Source organism: Egretta garzetta, unplaced genomic scaffold, assembly GCF_000687185.1.
Source record: "Egretta garzetta isolate BGI_Z169 unplaced genomic scaffold, ASM68718v1 scaffold142, whole genome shotgun sequence".
In the NCBI taxonomy this organism is placed as follows: Eukaryota; Metazoa; Chordata; class Aves; order Pelecaniformes; family Ardeidae; genus Egretta; species Egretta garzetta.
Genome location: NW_009258955.1, coordinates 1,529,778 through 1,549,973, shown reverse-complemented (window position 1 = coordinate 1,549,973; position 20,196 = coordinate 1,529,778). Strand labels below are relative to the sequence as shown.

The 20,196-nt window shown below is 36.1% G+C and overlaps 1 protein-coding gene across 1 annotated transcript in view; it reads right to left on the bottom strand.

Moving 5' to 3' along the window:
• Positions 1-1,169: 1,169 nt before the first annotated feature.
• YME1L1 (YME1 like 1 ATPase) overlaps positions 1,170-20,196 on the bottom strand; it is a 25,921-nt gene continuing 6,894 nt past the window's right edge. The window contains exons 4-20 of the mRNA XM_009634564.2: positions 18,422-18,584; positions 16,385-16,483; positions 15,374-15,483; positions 14,092-14,242; positions 13,893-14,000; positions 12,992-13,074; positions 12,056-12,146; positions 10,287-10,439; positions 8,680-8,812; positions 8,123-8,185; positions 7,522-7,634; positions 6,985-7,140; positions 6,130-6,281; positions 5,138-5,264; positions 4,964-5,037; positions 4,223-4,309; positions 1,170-3,100 (exon numbers count right to left, since the gene is read on the bottom strand). Of these exons, the coding sequence (XP_009632859.1) occupies positions 2,957-3,100; positions 4,223-4,309; positions 4,964-5,037; positions 5,138-5,264; positions 6,130-6,281; positions 6,985-7,140; positions 7,522-7,634; positions 8,123-8,185; positions 8,680-8,812; positions 10,287-10,439; positions 12,056-12,146; positions 12,992-13,074; positions 13,893-14,000; positions 14,092-14,242; positions 15,374-15,483; positions 16,385-16,483; positions 18,422-18,584 (2,007 nt within the window). The 3' untranslated portion in view covers positions 1,170-2,956. The remainder of the gene's footprint in view (positions 3,101-4,222; positions 4,310-4,963; positions 5,038-5,137; positions 5,265-6,129; positions 6,282-6,984; positions 7,141-7,521; positions 7,635-8,122; positions 8,186-8,679; positions 8,813-10,286; positions 10,440-12,055; positions 12,147-12,991; positions 13,075-13,892; positions 14,001-14,091; positions 14,243-15,373; positions 15,484-16,384; positions 16,484-18,421; positions 18,585-20,196) is intronic.

Genomic DNA, 20,196 nt, shown 5'->3' with positions numbered 1-20,196 from the left:
AGGGCACTAACCACAAAGGTAGATGTGAGAAAAACGAACCACAAAAAACCTAACCCCGTGCACCAGAGTCCTCACTTCCCCCGTTCAGTGTTTCAATGCCCGTATTCGTGCTTTTGTTACAGCAAATGATACAGCCATTTCTGCACCGAGGAAGCCACCAAAGGAGCGGATGATGCATGCACTCACATTGGCCAACAGCAGAGGAAGGCGTCTGAATAAAGACTAGACAGAAGGAACAAGAGCTTGTTGTGACATTCTAGCTGACTCAAGTCATCACAGAGTAGGAAGCAGCCAGAAAGAACAGGCCACATCTTTCACTGCATTTTCTTTGTATTGAGCTTGATGGCAGGATTCTGGCATGAGTCAGCCTTGGGAATGCAGAAAATTCAGAATCATGCCCAAGTCTGAATTTCTTATTTTATGTGCCACCACGCTTGTGACCAGTTTAGGGCTATTCAAAAAGCAAAGAGTCCATCAAAGCACCTAGCTCTGCCCCGTTTTCAACAACACAAGGCTGTGCACTTAAAGGGAACTCAGGTGATTCTCACCATCTGACTGATGTCTGGAAGCTGCCCTTTGTGGTCTCCCACCACTGTCCAACAATTACGTGAGGGGGAATTTCAGCTCCTAGAAGCACCTGAGGACACCAGAGGTCAAACCCAACGTCTGAACAGACAAGTTTCTTTGAATCCCCACAGACAGGGCATGCACACAGCCATACAGGCATGACAGTAAACCCTCCCGTAACACATCTGCTGTTCTGCTGGCCAGAACGCAAAGATGACCTGTTCCACTCAGTGGCTAATCTCTAACATTTCTTTCATGACCCAGTGAGATATCACCTTTGTCGGCTGTTTGGTTGTGGTTTGGGTTTGTTGGGCTTTTTTTGTGCTCACTTCTTTGCAAATAGCGAGAAGCTTTTGAAGTTAGACCCCAAGGACTTACCCCCCAAACCAGGTCATTCAATAAAGATTTTAGTGACTTCAAAAGTAGAAAGTTTTTCCTTTTGTTTGTAAATGCAGATTTATGTTACTTAGGTGGAAAAGTTCCCATCCAAGTCCCACTACCGAAGCAGCAACTGAAAAAAGGTCTGAATTTCTAAGAACAACATTCCCTAAAAACCTAATTAGAGAGAGTGCAATTTTGCCATCATTCTTAAATTTATTTACAAGTTTAAATGTTTTATACACCTCAATTTACATAGTAGGGAACTTGGTATTACATTTTATAACAATTTACAGTGAATAAAAAGAAAACCAATATGCATAATTAAAATTAACCTTTATTACTCCCGAAACAGATGCCAAATACGCAGTATATTTCTGTTTCTGTTGGCATATTTCTAAAATACGCGTACAACTGTAACTAGTCAGCCTCAACATTTGGTATACTGTTTTCTAACATTTGGAAGTTCTCCCACACTGTACTGGGATGTCACTATAGTAAGCTGACAAAAATAGGCAAAGAGAAAGTTACCCTGGTTTTGAAAGAAAGAAAAACGCATGTGCTCTTACTAAAACACAAGGTTATAATCAAGCATTACACTCAGAAAATTCTAAAATACTATGTTACTTCTAGTTTTAAGTGTAGCTACCAATTTCCATTCACATTTATTGGCACCAGCCCAACTATTTTAATGTCCCCAACCTTAGGCATTAATAGGCTAATAAAGGCCCTCTCTGCACCAGACGTTTATAGTCCCAAGAGTTATAATTAATTGTGCAGAAAGATTATGATCAAGATGTGTTATTCCTAAAAACCAGTTCCATGAGATCAGAAGAATACTGGCATGCGATCGCTAGCGATCACTTCCACTTGATTGGAAACTGCTTTTGTTTTCAAAAACTTTTTCTTACTATCTTAGAATTTCCAGAGGTTTCTGTAAGGGTTGAAAGAAAAGGTTTTATTTCCCTACTTCTACTGTAGAGCAGAACTGGGAATGTTATTTGAAACAACACATGCTTCAAACATTTTCTGAACTACTCTTTAGTGAGCAACATTGCCCTCATTGAAGAAATTACCTGTTGGATTATCAAACGCCCATACATAGTATTAGTAGAAACTAGTTCTGTAGAATCTCCAGCAGTGTAAAAGCACTGTCATCAAAGCGCTGTTATCCATCTACTGCAGTAATAAAAAAAAAAAAAAATCTAAGAATCTTGTCAGCAGCACATCAGAGGTCACAGGTATTTCTCTTATCCCTGCCACAGTTCTGCCCCAAACGTGGTCCAAAGAGGCTTAGACATGTTTAGCCTGTTGGCTTTGCATCAAAATTTGCATTAGAATTTCTCTCCCAACCATATACGTGTGTGTATTTTAACCCCAAGAGCACTGAAAACACAATCGCTAATGTTTTTGTCTAACATGGAGCTCCCATAACTCCCTTTAATAGAGATGCACTGTGTAGCCGCTTCATTCTTAGAGATGTTTTGTTACATTTCTAAATAAGTCCTCTTTAAAAGTGATCTCTAGCCTCAAACAGAGTATGAGCATTAGTTAAGACTACATACTACTGTTTTACAAATCAATCTGTGGCTATCCATAAAACATTCCATAGCACACTTTGTGGGGTATCACTTCAAACGCACATGTAGCAGCGTGGCCCAGGACGCCGTGCCAAACACACCAGTACAGCTGCGTGGTTTTCTTCTCAGCTTCAATGCATTTGACTAAGCCGAAATGCTGAATTCAACCCTGAGATTTATCCTTCTGAATAACTTCTTTTGGGAAGAGTATAGGGAGCAGAGGATGAGGAACTTGCTTTATTTTGTGTGTCTTACTCTGATGAGACACAACAATTAGATGAGTAACAGAAGCTCACAAGAGACAGAATAATATTAAAGTGCCACTACTGCCATACACACATCAGGAAGGGAAAAAAGGCTATGCTGCGCAAGACTACTGCATTGCTAGATGTACATTCTTCAAATCATCAGTTGCTGTATCGCAGAAGTTATCATCTCACTTCTAGTTTTTTTCCCTCTAGAACAATCTGGATTTCTTTGGCATCCAAAGTCTCATATTTCAATAAAGCTTCTGCTAAATTCTTGTGTTCTTTTGCATGAGTCTTCAGGATGTTCTTTGCTCGCTCATATGAGTCCTAGTATTAAAAAAAGGTGGAAGGAGATTTTAAGAGCCTTGTATGTCACAGCTAGCACAGCTCCTGGCTCATGAAGATTTAAAATCTAGCTGACATAATTAATAAAAAAAAAAAACCAAAAAACCAAACCCTAAAACACCACACCCCCCCCAGCTTTATGCCACCTTTGCATTTTGCGGAAGTTGGACTAAAAATAAAATTCTGAGACAAACCTTAGTATTTTTTACATAGGACTTAGAAAAAGACTTACTAGATTTGAAAAGTCGCCAATTAAATGTATTTGATTTTACGCTATGAGCAGTGCTACAGCATTCAAGGAATGTTCCTCAAAGTCCCTCAAAGTTTTATAACCTAAAGGTTATAAAAGCTTATAGAACTCTCGAAGTATTATATACTTTTAGAAAGCTGAAAGCTAAACAGCAAGTTACCAGTTGCTGCAAGCAGATGCACATTGCCAGCATCAGCAGCTTCAGCTTTAACTTCTAGCTCTGCATAGATAGTTCTTACAGGACCAAGTCAGTTCAAAACCAGCTACAGCAAAAGTTATTCTTTTAAGTGTTATGATATAAATAATTCTCCTGCCTGTACCAAACTAATTCAGATTACCAGAAGAGTGACCTGGAAGTTCTGTGATTACCAAATGTTACAAATTTCCCTAAGCATTGATACTGATTGCTGGGAGGAACAGGATATTGGAAAAGGCAATGCTGATCTGATACAGCCATTCCTGTGATTCTATACAAAATGATTTAGCTGCAAGTTATGAAATATGGGAGTAACACAAAACACTCACATCTGTTCTAAAACAATTTATAGCCATACTTCTCTTCCCATGAATTGAATAGGCAAAACACAAACCCCGATCAAACATAAGAGGAAGTGTTAAAGCGTATATTAAAGAACCCAACACCACCAACTTGTTTCTCACTCCTTGTGCATGACAATCACCAAAAAGTTTTGATATGCAGAGATTCAAAGTTGCAGCTACATTAATACTTGGGAATACTTCCATCCATCTGTGTATTTTCAGCAGTATACATTACCAAACTCAATAATCAAGTAAGCTGATGCTCAAGTCATCTCAAAATAAATGTATCAGAGCAGAGGAAGAGAGAATCTTACCCGTAGAAGCGTTCTTACTTCCTGTTCAATCGCAGACTGAGTTTCAGGGCTAACTTTCCCCGTATCAGTATAGGTCATAACACCAAGCTAAACAACAAAACCAAAAAAAATCTTTATCTCGCTACTGTTTCAGTAATACACCTAAAACAATGTAAAAGCTTCATCACCTATTGCTTCTACGTGCAAACAAATAAAATCATGAATCAAATGCTTGCTGAAGTGCTTGCAACAGAGGCAAAACAAGAAGCCTATTCATCAACTACGTAGCTGCTGTAGAGTTCTATCTCAACAAGCTGCAGTACACATCCTAATTAAGCATTTTCTTTTTCAAAAAGCAAAACAAAATCCCCAGACTAACACTTGATGGGTAATAAAGATGACTTTTATATAAATAAATATAAGGAAATAAAGTTTCCTTAGAAGTCTAGAAAACTCAATGCTGTTGTCCCCTCCCCTCCAAAACTCAAGATTATCCTCACTTCACTGGTTTAATTATAAACGTTTTCTGCAGACATTAGTAACTTTCAAGGTAATTTTGAGGTGAAGATCTTGCAAGTTAATTTTTAAACTGTCAAATATACAAGTTTTCTAGTTGAATTCTCTACAGCAGGGCCAATCATGAGGCTTAGTTGCTTTTTTGCCAGAACTACTTAGTCTCTATGACCACTGACAGCCAAACAGGCATTTAGTTACAGAACATTTCTTCATACTGTATAAATATTTAAGGATTGAAGACCCTACCTTCTCACTCATTCCAAATCTAGTCACCATCAGTTTTGCAATTTTAGTAGCATTGTCAAAATCACTGGAAGCACCTAGATAAGAAACAGATGTAAATTATGTTATTGAAACCAAGTTAAACATGCCAGTCCACAGGCTTTGATCAAAAATTCTTTTAACTACCAATTAGCTGACCTGTTGTGATGTGATCACTTCCAAAAATGAGTTCTTCTGCTACTCTTCCTCCCATACAGACATCCATCTGTGCAAGCAACTGGGATCTAGTTTCACTCCATCTGTCATTTTCTGGGAGCAAAGATACCTGTAAGGTACAGAACTATGGTCAGTTAACAATAAATGGAAGAAATACTGAAATAATCTGAAAAATATTCTTGTTTATATCCAAAGCAGATGTAAAGGCTTTTATGCAACAATTTGAATGTTCTGGGCCTACCTCCTAGTCTATGCACTCATCAGGTTTGCTTTGAGGTCCTTAGTCACCCAGCTGAAGTAGCCTCCTAGAGGCCATGAGCACCACATAAAATTAAGCAATTTAAACCTACCACCAGAAGAAACAGAACAATCTATTCTATCCATTTTTCCTTATTCCCTGCACTTGTACTGAGCACAAATCAACTTGCCTGGAGGATTCAGGCCCATGATTTTCTTCAACTGAACACATTAACTTGGATAAAGTTCAACAGAAACAGACAAATATTTTTCTGTTAAAATGCTTAGCAGCTAAAGACAGAGTAGGAGAACTTGGGGATATCAATGCTAGAAACAAAGTAGGTAACCAACTAGGTTTAGAAAAAGCCACATCGGACAAAGAACAACTTGATAAAGGATGTTTGTGCTCAAAGTACAGCTGAGCAGTGCTTTCCAGTCCTTTAGACATTCTTCAAAGTTTTGCTGTTAGGTACTATTTTAACTACAGCAGAATCAAACATACTTACATTTCTTTCCTTGTATATGTGAAAGATTACACTAGCATGTGCTATTTTATTTCAAAATGAAGGAAGAAAGCTTTCTATCACACAGAAAAGATGACCAGTGAGTTTTCCAAGAGATTGCTCATAACTGAGTTTCAACATATTACAATATCCATTAACATAATTACAACAAATAACATTGTTGGCAAATTCCTCAACAACATTAAATCAACATAAAATTCTAGAAATACTCGCATGTCCAAGTGTTGTTCCTCGTGTCATGATTGTAGCCTTGTTGATCGGCATTGCATCCTTAGTATAATATGCAATGATAGCATGTCCAGATTCATGGTAAGCGGTGATGGTTTTGTTTTTCTCATCGATTTCTACACTTCTACGTTCAGGTCCTTAAACAGAGGAACAACGAAGAAACTTTTTTGTACAGCTGACCACCACAACAAGTATATTACATATACTTCAAGAGAGCACAAAGTAGCTGAGAAACAGCATGCAAGCAAAACTAACACTCATTAAGTGCAAAATGTTTACGAGCAGGATTTTAATGTCTACCATGGACCTCAATATACTCTACAGACAAGTTGCTTTTAAAGGAATAGATTTAAAATGCAGTCTGAGTATCCAAGAAAATTCCATTTCTTTTCTAAAGTATGAACAGACCAGATTTTTAGTGTGTATGTGTCAGATGTTTAAGTTTTGTGTTATCACATGACAAGTTAGTTAAACAGAAGTTCCAGGTTTCTGGTCATTTATTCTCTCCTTTCCTTTAGGAATAAGTAGGGGAAAGGTAAGAAATCAAGCCTATGCCTTCCTCTAGGCTCAAGTACAATATGCAGCATTTTTGATTAAAAAAAGTATCAAGTCTTAAAGAACGTATTCCGTACCACATTTTAGATACTACTCTCTGGTCTCAAAAGGTTCTATTCAGAATAAACCAACAGAAGACTTACTTGTTTAAAAAAAAACCAAACAAAACACAAACAAAAATCCAACAGCATAAAAACTTCTCTCTTTCTCTGTAAAAGTCTTAATCACACAAGAAACCCCCTGCGTACTGTAAGATGCACGTATGTCTTTTGTATAAATTCCTACCCATTAGAATTTTGTCCTTGGAGAATTCTAGTTCTTTCATGGTTACCATATCTTTTCCATCAACAGCTGCCTTTAAGGCAGCTTGATTGACAAGATTCTCAAGCTCTGCTCCAGAAAATCCTACTGTGCCTCGTGCAATTATTTCCGGATCAACAGCTGTGGAGAAAAACAAACAAACTTGTCACTAGGGTCCATATTGCTCCTGAAACACCTTGTATCGTTAAGAAATATCAAGAAATAATCAAATTATAAGCAAGAATCATGTTCTATGAAAAATACTGCGTTAAACAAAAACATTTCAGCTTTAGAAGAAATGAAGCCTAATTCTTAAGACATTATGAACTGTTTGGGACTAGAAAGAAACACTGCCTGAGAAAACTGTCATTAACACTATGAACTAGACAATTTTTGTGTTCTTCACCAAGATATGTGGTAAAGCCACAATTGTTGATGGAATAAAGGACTAATACATGACTGGGCTGATCCAGCATAAAAAACTGTTACATAAAAAGATACTACAGTAAAGTATTTACTTACATGGATCATACTTTATTTTATTAAGGTACCACTTCAGAATTTCTGTACGACCTCTTACATCAGGCTTGGGAACAGTAACTTGCATATCAAAGCGACCAGGACGTATTAAAGCACTACGGGAAAAGACAATTTAATACACTGATTTAAAAATGCTGCAGTAAACTGTTACTAACATATATATGAAACAAAAATCCATTTGATATTTCTAAAGACATCTACATAGACTATGTCTGGTGTGCAGATGCAAATGTACATTTTTCTTATCTGTAAAGAGACAGGTGAAAGATGTTTATTACCAACCCATTTTAAAGTTTTTTTTGCATTTGAAAATTTTGCATTGTGAACAAGAAATGCAGCTTGCCAATTTAAGTAGAAAAACATCCAGAAATTTTAGATGCTTAGAAGCATGCTACTTATTTCTCCATATTTAACTGAACAACCTTCTAAATGCCAAGAACTGGTCAATACACATCCTTTTTAAGAGGGAAAAACCCCAGCTGTAACACTGTAGTACTTGAAGATTATCAAAAGCAACTTTTTTGTTGGTTTTGTGGGGTTTGTTTGTTTTTTAATACATGCTCTGTAGAAACATTATACTCACTTATCTAACGCTTCAGGGAAGTTTGTTGCACCAATAATAACAACACCTTCATTAGGTTTAAACCTGTATGGAAAAAAAGGGTCAGAATGTTGGGATTTTTTTTTGAGACAGAATTTACACCTTTTTTTTTTTGTCAATAATTACTTCTATTTCTTATTTCAGATGACCTCAACAGGCCAGTCAAAAACACAGTCAAACCGCAACATGTGATGCAAGAATGACCACATTTAACCCGGCAACTAGTTAAAAACATGCCCTGATCTCAGAGTTGAACTTCTTCAATATATAGCCAACCTAAAAAATTGAGAAATTATTTAAAATAATTGCAGCTACTGTGCTACTACAACTCAGAAGCTTCTGTATTCTTTACATGAAGGCCATTAATGCTACTGTCGGCAGTATGAGAAAGTAGTCATAAGAGCATCTTAAATTCATATCCTTAAAAGCATTACAAAAAAATTAGAAAAAGCATCAAAGCAGTCCAGGAAAATTCACCCACATATTCAAAACACCAGTCAGTCAAGCACTTTCTGTGCCCTCAAAATCCATATATTTACCCATCCATTTCAGCAAGAAGTTGATTAATGGTCTGTCTTGAATAGGGATGCATTGGAGACTCAATTCTTTTCCCACCAACAGAGTCCAACTCATCAATAAATATAACGCATGGTGCATTTGCTTTTGCTTCCCCTGACAAAAGAAAAATAGCAGGGTGACACTTCAGCCACACAAAAGAACATACAGTGTATCATGTAATTTAGGATTCTACTATTTCTTTTACTCTTGGATTATCAAGTGTTCCATTAGACATTACCAGAACTGTCTTTGATTTTAGCCTTAAAAAATGAAATATATTTTTGAAATGAAGCGATACAATTAGAAGCAAGGTTCTTCATCTCCACATCAACTTATTCTTGTCATGCTACAAGAAATTACTAGTAAAATAGATTAAGAAGGTCATTGTGTTTCATACCAACTCCCTACAACAGTTTATTTCATAGGTTTGGGTAGAGAACATTGACCTATTAAATAAAATAATAATAAATGTGATGGGTCTAAATCATAGAATCATAGAATCACTTTGGTTGGAAAAGACCTTTGAGATCATCAAGTCCAACCTTTAACCTAACCCTGCCATCCCACCACTAAACCATGTCCCTAAGCACCTCATCTATCCTTCTTTTAAATACCTGCAGGGATATGCTAATTTACTTTAATAGAACCTGTTTAACAGTGAAGACCTCACCCTCAAGTTTACAGGTATTAAAAACACAAAATAAAAATGCAATAATAAACTTCAAGACCATCGACTGGTACATGCATACCAGGATGCAACTCATCCCACCCAGCTAGTCACATCTCTAACACTGATATTAGTGTTCATGTCAGCCATTTAAAATTCTGTAGTCAACAGAAAGAAATGCACATTTTAAGGTACAACGTGTGTTATGTTTTGCATCCCTTCCATGTGAAGCAAGTCACATTTCTTCTACAAATGCAAACTATTTTCTACATTGTATATGCCTGACACTATCAATCTTCCATTTAAGAGAGAAGATTCCCCCCTCCCCAATAATATTTATTTGCATACATAAAATAGAAAGCCTCTTCTGTAAAAGTTATCGATCTAAACATTAATTTTAAATTATAATGCCCTTTATTCTGGGCCTGTTGATGTGCATGAGAAAGGAAATCTCAACTCAGTGCTACACTGTGATCCTGTAAAGCTCTGTTTCAGAGACATAAAAAGACAATATAAAAATATGAGGGAAATAATTGAGATGATTAATACTATTTTTTAAGTTTACACTAATTCAAAATTTATAATAATTTACATATGACTAAGTAAATTACAATTTAAAATACTCCATTTAGTTTATAGGACATTACATCTCTAATTAAATTACTTCTATTCTCTCTGGCAGTGTTGCAACATTAATTATAATTTTTGCTACAATTTCAGCTGACAACTAACAAGATTCTACAGTTAATTGATACTCACAGAATTTTCAGTTTTATGTACACAATTAAATTTTATTTATTAGCCTTGTACAGTACTAATTTCCAGTAACCAAAACTATACCAAATCAAACCTTGTAAACAACACTGAATACTTAATCTTGCATGTTAAAAGCTTTCAAAAACACAAAAATATTTAACTTACTGAATAGGCTTCGGATGCGACTAGCTCCTACGCCAACAAACATCTCGTCAAACTCAGATCCAGATGCATAATAAAATGGAACATCAGCTTCACCAGCTACAGCCCGTGCAAGAAGAGTTTTACCAGTACCAGGTGGTCCAACTAACAGAATACCTAAAAAGAAAAACAAAAAAACCCCAAACAACAACAAAACCACCAAACCCACAGACTTATTATGTTACTGTTTCTTCCATGCATTAGAAGAAATAATCTACACTGCTTCGGAAAACCGTTAACATCCCATTTCAGATACTGCTCATTACTTGCAGTCTGAAGAAGCTTCCTGTAACAGATCTGATCTAAACTGAAACAACAGACTTGTAACATATCAAATAAAAACAGAAGCCTGAAGTATTCTACAAAGTTACTTCTCAGTTTAGCAGCTGAATCCCTAATAGTGTCTTCTTCAAACCAACATTTTCCTAGCCATTTCTGAAAGCGAAACTTTTTTTTTTTTTTTTTAAATTAAATCATTGCAAGTAACTGACTTTAAACAGTAGAGTGCACTAACAGGAAACAGACTTTTACCTTCTACTATGATCAAGCTTAATCATCCTTTTAAATGAAAACATTTGTTTCTGAACTGTCTAAAGCAATTAGAAAGCACTAAAGGTGCTGAAAGCCTTACAGAACAAATGAAGGCATTTTAAGAGTTCTGTTGCATAAACCCCCTGCCTTTCAAGATAAAGGACTACTGTATATTAGTTTAATAACTAAGAAGGCACACTAAGTTTTGTCTAAACCCAACATATTCATCTGCATATTACAGGTTCTTTTTGGACATTTTTGCATTATCTTGGGTAAGTTTTCAAGACTAAAATTCTGTTAGATATCTTTCTCAGATGAGAAAAAGTACAACAGAATTAAAAATTTTGGTGACAGGAAGCTAGTAACTAAAAAAATCCTTATAAAGACAGTTAAAGGATGGGGGAAAAAAAAACAACCCAGACCTAAAAACCTCTGGGCTACATAAAGTTCTACTCAAAAAGGCATTAACACCAATTATGCATAACTTAACATAGTATTGAAAAAATATTTACTGATAATGTCCTGTGACAAAGTAAAAAGATTTTTGTAGTTCAGTACATCTCCTAAAAGGTTTAGTCAGGACTTCAAAAAATATTCATTCTTAACCCTGTGAAGAAGGCTGCTAACAATGATACACACAGGTTTGACTTCTGAGAGGCTTTTTGCCTGGAATCTACAGTCCACTGCTCTGAATTATCATAGCTTATTACCCCTAATGTTATTGAATTCCTCACAAATTAAGATAGACCCAGGCATCTTTGCTTCTTCTATCCGAATCTCAGATAAGTCAAAGTCTCTGTGGGGATGGGCAGTAATGACGAATTTTTACGTATGGGGAACTGAAGACAGGAAGCATGCATCATAACTTGTCCACTCCTCCACCCCAAGTACCTCATTTAAGGGTATCCTTTAAGAAAGAAGCTTTCGCAGCTCTCTGAAGATTCATTCGTTCCTCAAATATTTTAAACACACAAGGAAATCCAGTACCTATGTCTAACACTATTTCACTATTTTTTCCAAATACAAACTAAGTACAACAGTAGTATTTAGTCCCATGTTAGTTATATACTTTTTTGATTCCCTAACTAAAGGAAAAAATATTCAGAAGCCAAGCTGTAAATTAGACATCCAGGATAGAACAGAGCTACAAAGATAGCCACGGCTACATATGATTTTCACTTCTGCTGAGCAATGATGCTTACCTTTTGGAAGTTTACCTCCTAGTACAGTAAATTTATGTGGGTTTTTCAGGAATTCCACAACTTCTTGCAATTCCTGTTTAGCTTCTTCAACCTACACATTGAAAACATGCCAGAAAATATAACTAAGCATTTATAAAATACTGCATCTTTTTTGTGAGTGAGTCTAAGACTCTTAATTGTGTACTGATCAAAAATACACAACAGAAAGAAGAAATAAAAATGTGCTACGCAATTTGGGTGGATACTGAGTGTCCATGAGTTTAATTCAACCTATTTCCTAGAACTGCTCATAGGAATTATCAGTAAACACTGAAGTTAATACTATTGAAGGAATACCCAAACAGTTCAAGACCAGATCTGACCAAAGAGTTAAATACAGAATCAAAAGCTCTACATCAAGATATTAGTCTAATTAGTTAAAAAGAGATTAATTCTATTTTGTCCAAGGGGAAGGAGAGGGGCAGGTCCTCATTTTGCCACTGACAGCCAAAGAACAGTTGAACAGAAAAAATAAAGCTATCCCATCAGCAGTGACATGCTCACTTCTTCCTGTGAATCTCCCTATCTCCTGTCCTAGTATCAGATATCCGAAAGAGATGGTACCAAGAGAGAAATGATCAAATGGCATTACTATCTTCTTGCATTGGTCAACTTCTGCAAAAAATAGATTAACATGGATACTTATGGCCCACCTTTTGCTATTCTAGCCTTTAAAAATGTGATTCAACAAGTCAAGACTGCACCTTTTATAAGGTATTAAAAGCCACAAAGATGTAAAATAGAACAAGAGTGGTTAAAACCCTCCTTCATCCTGGAGTGGTCAATACGTACAAGGCTTCAGTTCATACAAAGAAATTTCTTGAACAGAGTAAGACATTCTTCAGGCTCACAATGATTAGTTAAGCAAGAACTCAAACACTTTACTTTTGAACTTACCCCTTTTACATGTTCAAAGGTGACATTTTTCAACTGGATTGGATCAACTGCTGCATCAAAGATACTCGATGTTCGAAAGCGTACTAATAGCAAACAGCAGATGATAAATGACAAATTTACACATGAAGTAATTTCATTCCAAGACTGAACTTTGCACTGGAATGCATACCATTAAGCCACTAACTTTACACCTGCCCTTTTAAAAGGGCATGTTTCCATTTACAAGTGTCCAGCAAGACTAAGATTCATTTAAAAAAAATTTCTTTAAAATATTTGCAGTTAATTCAGTTATTTAAGTGCTTTTTAGTCATTTGTAGTACAGAAAGCCCTGCATCCAAAAGCAGGTACAGAAAGCCAAAAGTTCTTCCTCAGTGTTTCTGCACATACCCTAACTTCCTTGAGACCCAGGTGACAACTTAGCATGAAGTTGAAATTCTCCAGGTACATTAGCTCAGCCTTTGATCATTCCACTATTTCCAATAAATTTCTCAAGATGGTAATTTGGCCACGCAAGTACCTGGTTGCCATAAGCTGGGCTGTGATTAAAAATAAAAATCAAACCATTTTGCCTACTGCCGATCTAGATAACGCATCTTCTAAATTCAAAGACAAACACATCACTGGTGAACAGTCTGACGACATCTCTACTTGGTTCCACCTAATTTTTTCACCGAAAGAATTAAAATAATTGTATTAACAGGCAACTTTTTTGTCTCCATAAACATTCTGTCACACTATTGTCCGAAAGGCTGTAGCCAAAAGCGGTAAATAACTCTTCCCTTTCATTAGTACATTGAAATGTTATCCTAAAACAATCACAATGTCAAATCACATTTAAATTGTGCTAAACTTGCTGGAAGAAACAATGCAAGTGAAACAGCGGGGAAAAAAGTTAACTAACCAGCATCAGAAAAGGAGCCTTTCCCAGGTAAAAATGATGAATAAATAGCAAGATAAAAACAAAGAACGAAGAGAAAGAAAGAAAGCAAACGTGATCTTCTTAAGGAATCTGTAAAAGAAAACAAAAGAAGTTTTAAAATGGGCTGAAATAAACTACTGTCTGAATGCAAAGACAAGGCACATGAACTAAAACAACTTACCAAGTGTTTTTTGCAGGAATACCTGTGCTTTCAAAAAGCCTTCTGCAAATCCAGTTTTAAAAGCATCCTGGTGTGCCTCTGGGATGTTTTTTGTTTTCATTAGAGTATCTAAGTTTTCAACATCAATTCTTCGCTTTCTCAGGATAAAGCCCTAAAATATTTTCCACAGCAGCATTAGTATACACTAAACTACCTGGCTAGCATGGGTGAGGGGAAAAAAAATGAAAATTAAAAAAGCATATAATTCAGGTGCTATGGGGTTAGTTAGATGATACAGGGCCATAGCTTGAGTGTGGAATCACAATGGCTCCAGTCAGGGGCACCCTGATTTTTGCTGAACAGGTCAGGTTCAGAGCCCTCCTGGACCCCAGTTCCAAACAGAAAATGCAGTCTAAGGCATTAGCTTTGTACACTGGATTCAGGGGGAGTTATTAGCTTAAGCTTTTGCTTCATGAAATCAACTTAAATTATTTCCAAATGTGAAATAGCTTTGTAAGTATAGTTTTGATAGAGCATGATCAAATACATCTCTCATGCCCTACCAAATTTAAGAGTAGCACTGCACAGAGCTAGCTGTGGTTTATCTTCATCCATGGTATACCTAGTCCGCAGATGAAATAAACCACATATGCTTAGAATAAGGGGAAAGTTCAAAGCTAATTCACACACACGATAAGATCAAATGCTTTAATTAGCCTGACTGCTGTATAACCAATTAGAAGCAAAAACTACCTGGGTTAACTTGGTTTTGTTAAGTGCTTGGCTACCTCAAGCCTGCATAGTTATCTGCTGAATTTAAAATACGTGAGTCTGTAACCCATAAAAAACACCCGAGTTTAAAATTTGTATATCTTAAAAGTATACTAGCCACAATTAAGTCTATTCTTAACGCATCAATCACATGCTGAACTGCTTAAAAAAAAAAAGAAACATTCTTGTGTCTTAAACTAGCTGCATTTCTGTTTAAACAAATACTTCATTTGACTCCAAGTGATTTTTAACAAAGCCACAAAAACAGAACACAAATAATTTTATTTCTAGAGTTTAAAACTCTGAAACCGCTATCCTAAAAATTTCAAATAATCTTTATATCAATGATATATGAATCAAATATGTGTATTAGTAAGAAAAATAGTATGTTGCATTACCTCAAGTTTTAGAATTAAGAAATTTTTTCACACTAGTGAAACAAAACACCCTTGGTAAATTCTAAAGGTTCATTCAAGAGAAAGAGATGGTCTGAATAAGCCCAAAACAACTTCATAATGCTACTTGTATTTACCTTCAGAAGTGAAGAAAGTGAGCTTTTTGTTTCTGTGAATTGTTCAGATGTTGACTGCAGACGTCTTGCTCTTGATCTCAAAGTCTTAAAGGTCCGTGATTGTATGTAAACTTAAAATAGTAATAAATAAAAAAGTTAAAAACTACCCATTACTACCACTACAAAAAAAAAAAAGGCTTATGAGATTTCAGAAACTATTATATGAAAAAGACTATTGTGATTGAACTGAAGATAATCTTCCCAAAATATCCACAGTAGAATGTGAAGAGAACTGCCAACAGCAATCTGTTTAAGATGCCAGACCGAAAAAATAAAAAACATAAAACTGTAGGTAACTAATATGGCTCCAGTAGCAATTAGATCACTCCTTGCCTTCTCTTCTGCTAACTTTAAAACCTCAGATCCTTCAGCTTCCCCTGTACATTAAATGCTTGAAAATCTGCAGCCTTCCTTGTGGCTCATCACTGGGCTATCTCCATTTTGTCAGCATCTGTCCCTCAACCATGGGACACAAAAGCAGACACAATATCCAGATGTAGCATCAGAAGAACTGAATAGAGGACAATACCTGAACTCCCTGAGCTCCTGATTATGTTCTTGCTAATGCAGCCCTGTTGTTACCCCTCACACATCCAGGAGTAGTTTAAACCAGTCACCAAGCACCTCAGAAAGTTCATTTGGATGAATACCAGATTCAGCATATTTATTGATTCAAAAGTAGTCAGCCCATCTATCACCTTTTAAGAATAAGATCTACAAATACTGACAACTTTGAACAAGATTCTATAGTTACACCATGTTTATTAACTTAAATCTGGAAACATACTACTCAAATGCAAAAATAACTTCATGATTTAAAGTGTTAGTATAAATGTAAAGCTCCTTCTGGAAGTTTACCGATATTTCCTGAGTGACACCTCTAAGACAAAAGTAAAGATACTTTCCCAGACTAAAAAGACACTACAGAGATTAACAACGGTGTAGTTTACTGGTTTGTTTACTAGTTTATACCTGGCCAACACCGAACATCTGAACAGAAGTTTTGGAGAGGATTAGGATGCTGTCTGTACAAACAAGATGAGCGTAAAGCACTGAAAACATCCACGAAACCTGTAAAAAGATACAGCAAATTGTAAATACACCCTGTATTAAATGGCAACTAAACCTTACTTCTCGTATAGGTTGTTTTTTCTTTCTTAAATATGAATTCTGTTTTAATACAGTCCTTCAGGCATCTGTAATTAAACAAATTAACCATTACTGGTATGTAGATAGTTAACTTCTTTGCATTAACCTATGTCAGGCACTTTACAACATACCAGAATTTTTTCTAATTAGAACTTTGAAAAAATATTGGTACCCAGAATCTTGAATTTGAAGCTGTATCTGGGAGAAAAACCCTATGTATCTGTACAGAGTTGAATAAAGTTCTCTAGACTGGACAGGAATCCAAAGACTTCCATGAAACTGAAGGAGCAGCATTCAACCAATCATTCAGTTTCAAAGACTTTTAAAGAACAGATTGCTCCCAGCATTTTAAAACAAACTACGTAGAACATATGAAAACATTTTAAACTATATGATGTCTACATAATTGTACAGTCCTCATGCAATACAGAAACAAGAAGAAATAAATAAATGAGCATCACAGTAAAAAAGTTGTTAGCAGATACTATTTAAAGCACACTATAGACTGCAAGACAAGAGGACTGTCATTTATCTGTTGTTTAGTTACCAAAACCTTGAAGAACTCATCCTCATTTAGCAGGTAAGAATTATTTAAGAAATATCAGAGACTTGGGGAAGTAAGGGAAAAAAAACTGAGGCCAAGCCTACATATTCAGAAGCTAATATTATCACCAAAAAGGTGGGGGGGTTGTTTATTTTACATATTCTGAGATAGTTATTACATCAGTTAGGTACATCTAGGACAGCAAAAAAGAACCCTGAAAGTTCCTACTAAATTTTTTGAAGTTATATCATTGTAATAACAGCTTACAAGTGAACAGCTGAAATACTGAGGAACTATGGGAAGGAGAAAAAAAGATTAATAGTTAATTCTACAATGCTGTACATCCCACAATCTTCTACAATACTGCATACTAGCTAATCTAATACAACATAATTATGAACACATTAGTATAAAAAAAATAAACACTCTCCTCACTTTATCCACAAGTATATGCACAACATACACATATCAACAGTAAGTCATCCATAGCATGCTGTGTCACCTACACCAACAGTACATTCCTGAAGATTTAGCATCTCCCTCACCCGTGGCAGTTTTCCACCTATAAGCTCGCCTTTTCAACTGTGAATGAAACAGCCAGCCTGGTGAGCTTCCATGTTGATCTATTCAAAGCTTTGACGCATTTGCAACTTTTTTCTTCACATTCAGGAAACTGCCTCTGGGCTAATTTCTTTATATCTTGCATCACAATGCAATTTAATACTTTTTTTCTATACTATTCTTACGCTTTTTCTCCCAACTGCAATACTCTCTAGGCAGTATCGGAAATGTCAGCTATATGCTGCTGCTGCTGCTGCGTCTAGCACATTCCTGAGCATTTACAATGGCCTTGCTTCCTGTATTTTAGACTAATCCCACCAAAACATCTTTAACTGTAAGGAACCACTCTTGGTTTATTTCAGCAATGCAATACTCTACCTGGACTGTGTTAACAGTTTCCCACCCTGAATTCCTTTCTAATTAATGTCCTCCTGCAATGTTGCGTCAAGCAAAAAAGGACTAACAATGTAAACTGGAGATGTTCACAACTGTGTTACATTAGTAAATTAGCAAAATCTAACTTCTTTTATTTGTCCAAAATCTCGGTTGAATTTTCTAAAATTCCCAAGAATCAAAAGCACCACTCTAGAGACAACTTGTATACAATAAAAAAAATACACGAATACTTTTTGTATTAAAGATTTTTTAAACTATGAGTTATCTACAGCACAAGAGATTAAACTAAAGAATAACCGTGTTCACCTTTACAATCGAACTCTTACCAATTCTCATAAGCACTTTACTCGGAAACATACCATGCTTGTTTTCAAAGAAGGACTCAGCAGAGATGTACGATGTATGCCACTGTGAAGAGACTTTGTTTTCTGCACAGTAGCCAGGAAGCAACCTGTTCACCAATTCTTTGAACTGGCTAGCTTTCAAATCAGACAATCCCAGATCTCTTAAATTACGTACAGACTGCAAAATAGAAATAAATGTTCAAAATTTACTTAAGATTACCTTAAGGAAAAAAGAATAAGAATAACTGAGTTAATGTTATGGCTCAATACAGCATCTGTATTTCAAAATTCAGACTGAAATAAAAAATTTCTCAATGAAGATGAATGGAAGGACACAATTAAAGAAAGAATATTTACTACTGTCAATGCAGAACAACTCTTCTATTCGTACACAGTGATATTTTCATTGTCACAGTACATTTATGACATGTATATTTTGTTCGCAATTCGGTCTTTTTAACACCTTCCTGCTCCCTGATTGAAGCAGGTACAGAAAAAAAAATGCAGTTTTCCAACTCTTTCTACCCTTTATGACAGAGCAAACAGAGCGTGTGAGAGGGAGAGATGTACAGCAACAGCCACCCACTATATTTCAACCAAGTGACCAAACAGCAAAATCCCCCAACCCCTTTTTTTTTTTTTTTTTTTTTTTGTCTAGCCTTTTTGCAGATAGAGCAAATGCAGCAGCAGCACAAAGACTGGATATTTAGAAACTATACCCAGAGTTAAAATCTTAAAAAGCCACGAGCTGGGTAGACACACAATGAAAAGGCAAAAGTTTCTATGGGAAAAAGGGTAAGTACTAAGATCTGGGATTTCCTACAAGGCAAAGAAACTATGAAAATACCAAGGAGGTAAGGCACATACACCTGAGTTACTGAAGTAGTCACCTCAAGCAAAGTAATTTTAATCTTGTATTTTACAGGCAGGAAAAATCTTTTTATGTGAGAGTATGTTTTAAAAATACGTATTTTTGGACCCTTTAAAATATCTATTAGCCTCTCAATACTGCTTCTGCAATAACATTTTCTTAACTGACAAGTAAATATGCTATTCTAAACATATTTGCACAGATGTTTAATTTTTGATTGTTAGAACATTATGGACTGTATTTTTTGTTTTCCTAAATTGTTTGTATGTAAGCTTTATGTTGATCTACTTTCAAAATGAACCTAGATTTCCAATAAAAAGGCATATGTGAAAAATACTTGAAAAAAAAATGCCAGAAGAAGCATTTTTAGTACAAATTCCTAGATGCATCCAGAATACTACCATATTCAAAGTTTATAGTTCAAAATGGATTTCTTAAATAAACAAAGTATTCTGTTTTAAAGGCTAGGGTAGATTGCTTCTAATCCACTTATATCAGGCGAGGAAGGAGGGGCGGAGGCGTTGCCCTTTACATCAAGAAATCATTACAGTGCGAAGAGCTGACCCTGAAGAATAGCCACGAGCAGGTCGAAAGCTTATGGGTAAGAATCAGAGAGAGAGGCAACAAAGGGAACCTGGTGCTTGGTGTCTACTACAGGCCGCCAGATCAAGAGGAGCCGACTCACAAAGCGTTCTTTCTCCAACTCCGGGAGGCTTCATGCTCCCAGACTCTTGTCCTCCTGGGGGACTTCAGCCACCCCGACATCTGCTGGAAAACCAACAGGGCAATCTGTAGGCAACCCAGCAGGTTTCTCAAATGCATTGAGGACAACTTCTTAAGCCAGGTAATAGACACCCCAACCCGAGGGGATGCGATACTGGACCTGGTGGTCACCAATGCAAGCGAGCTCGTCGGAGAT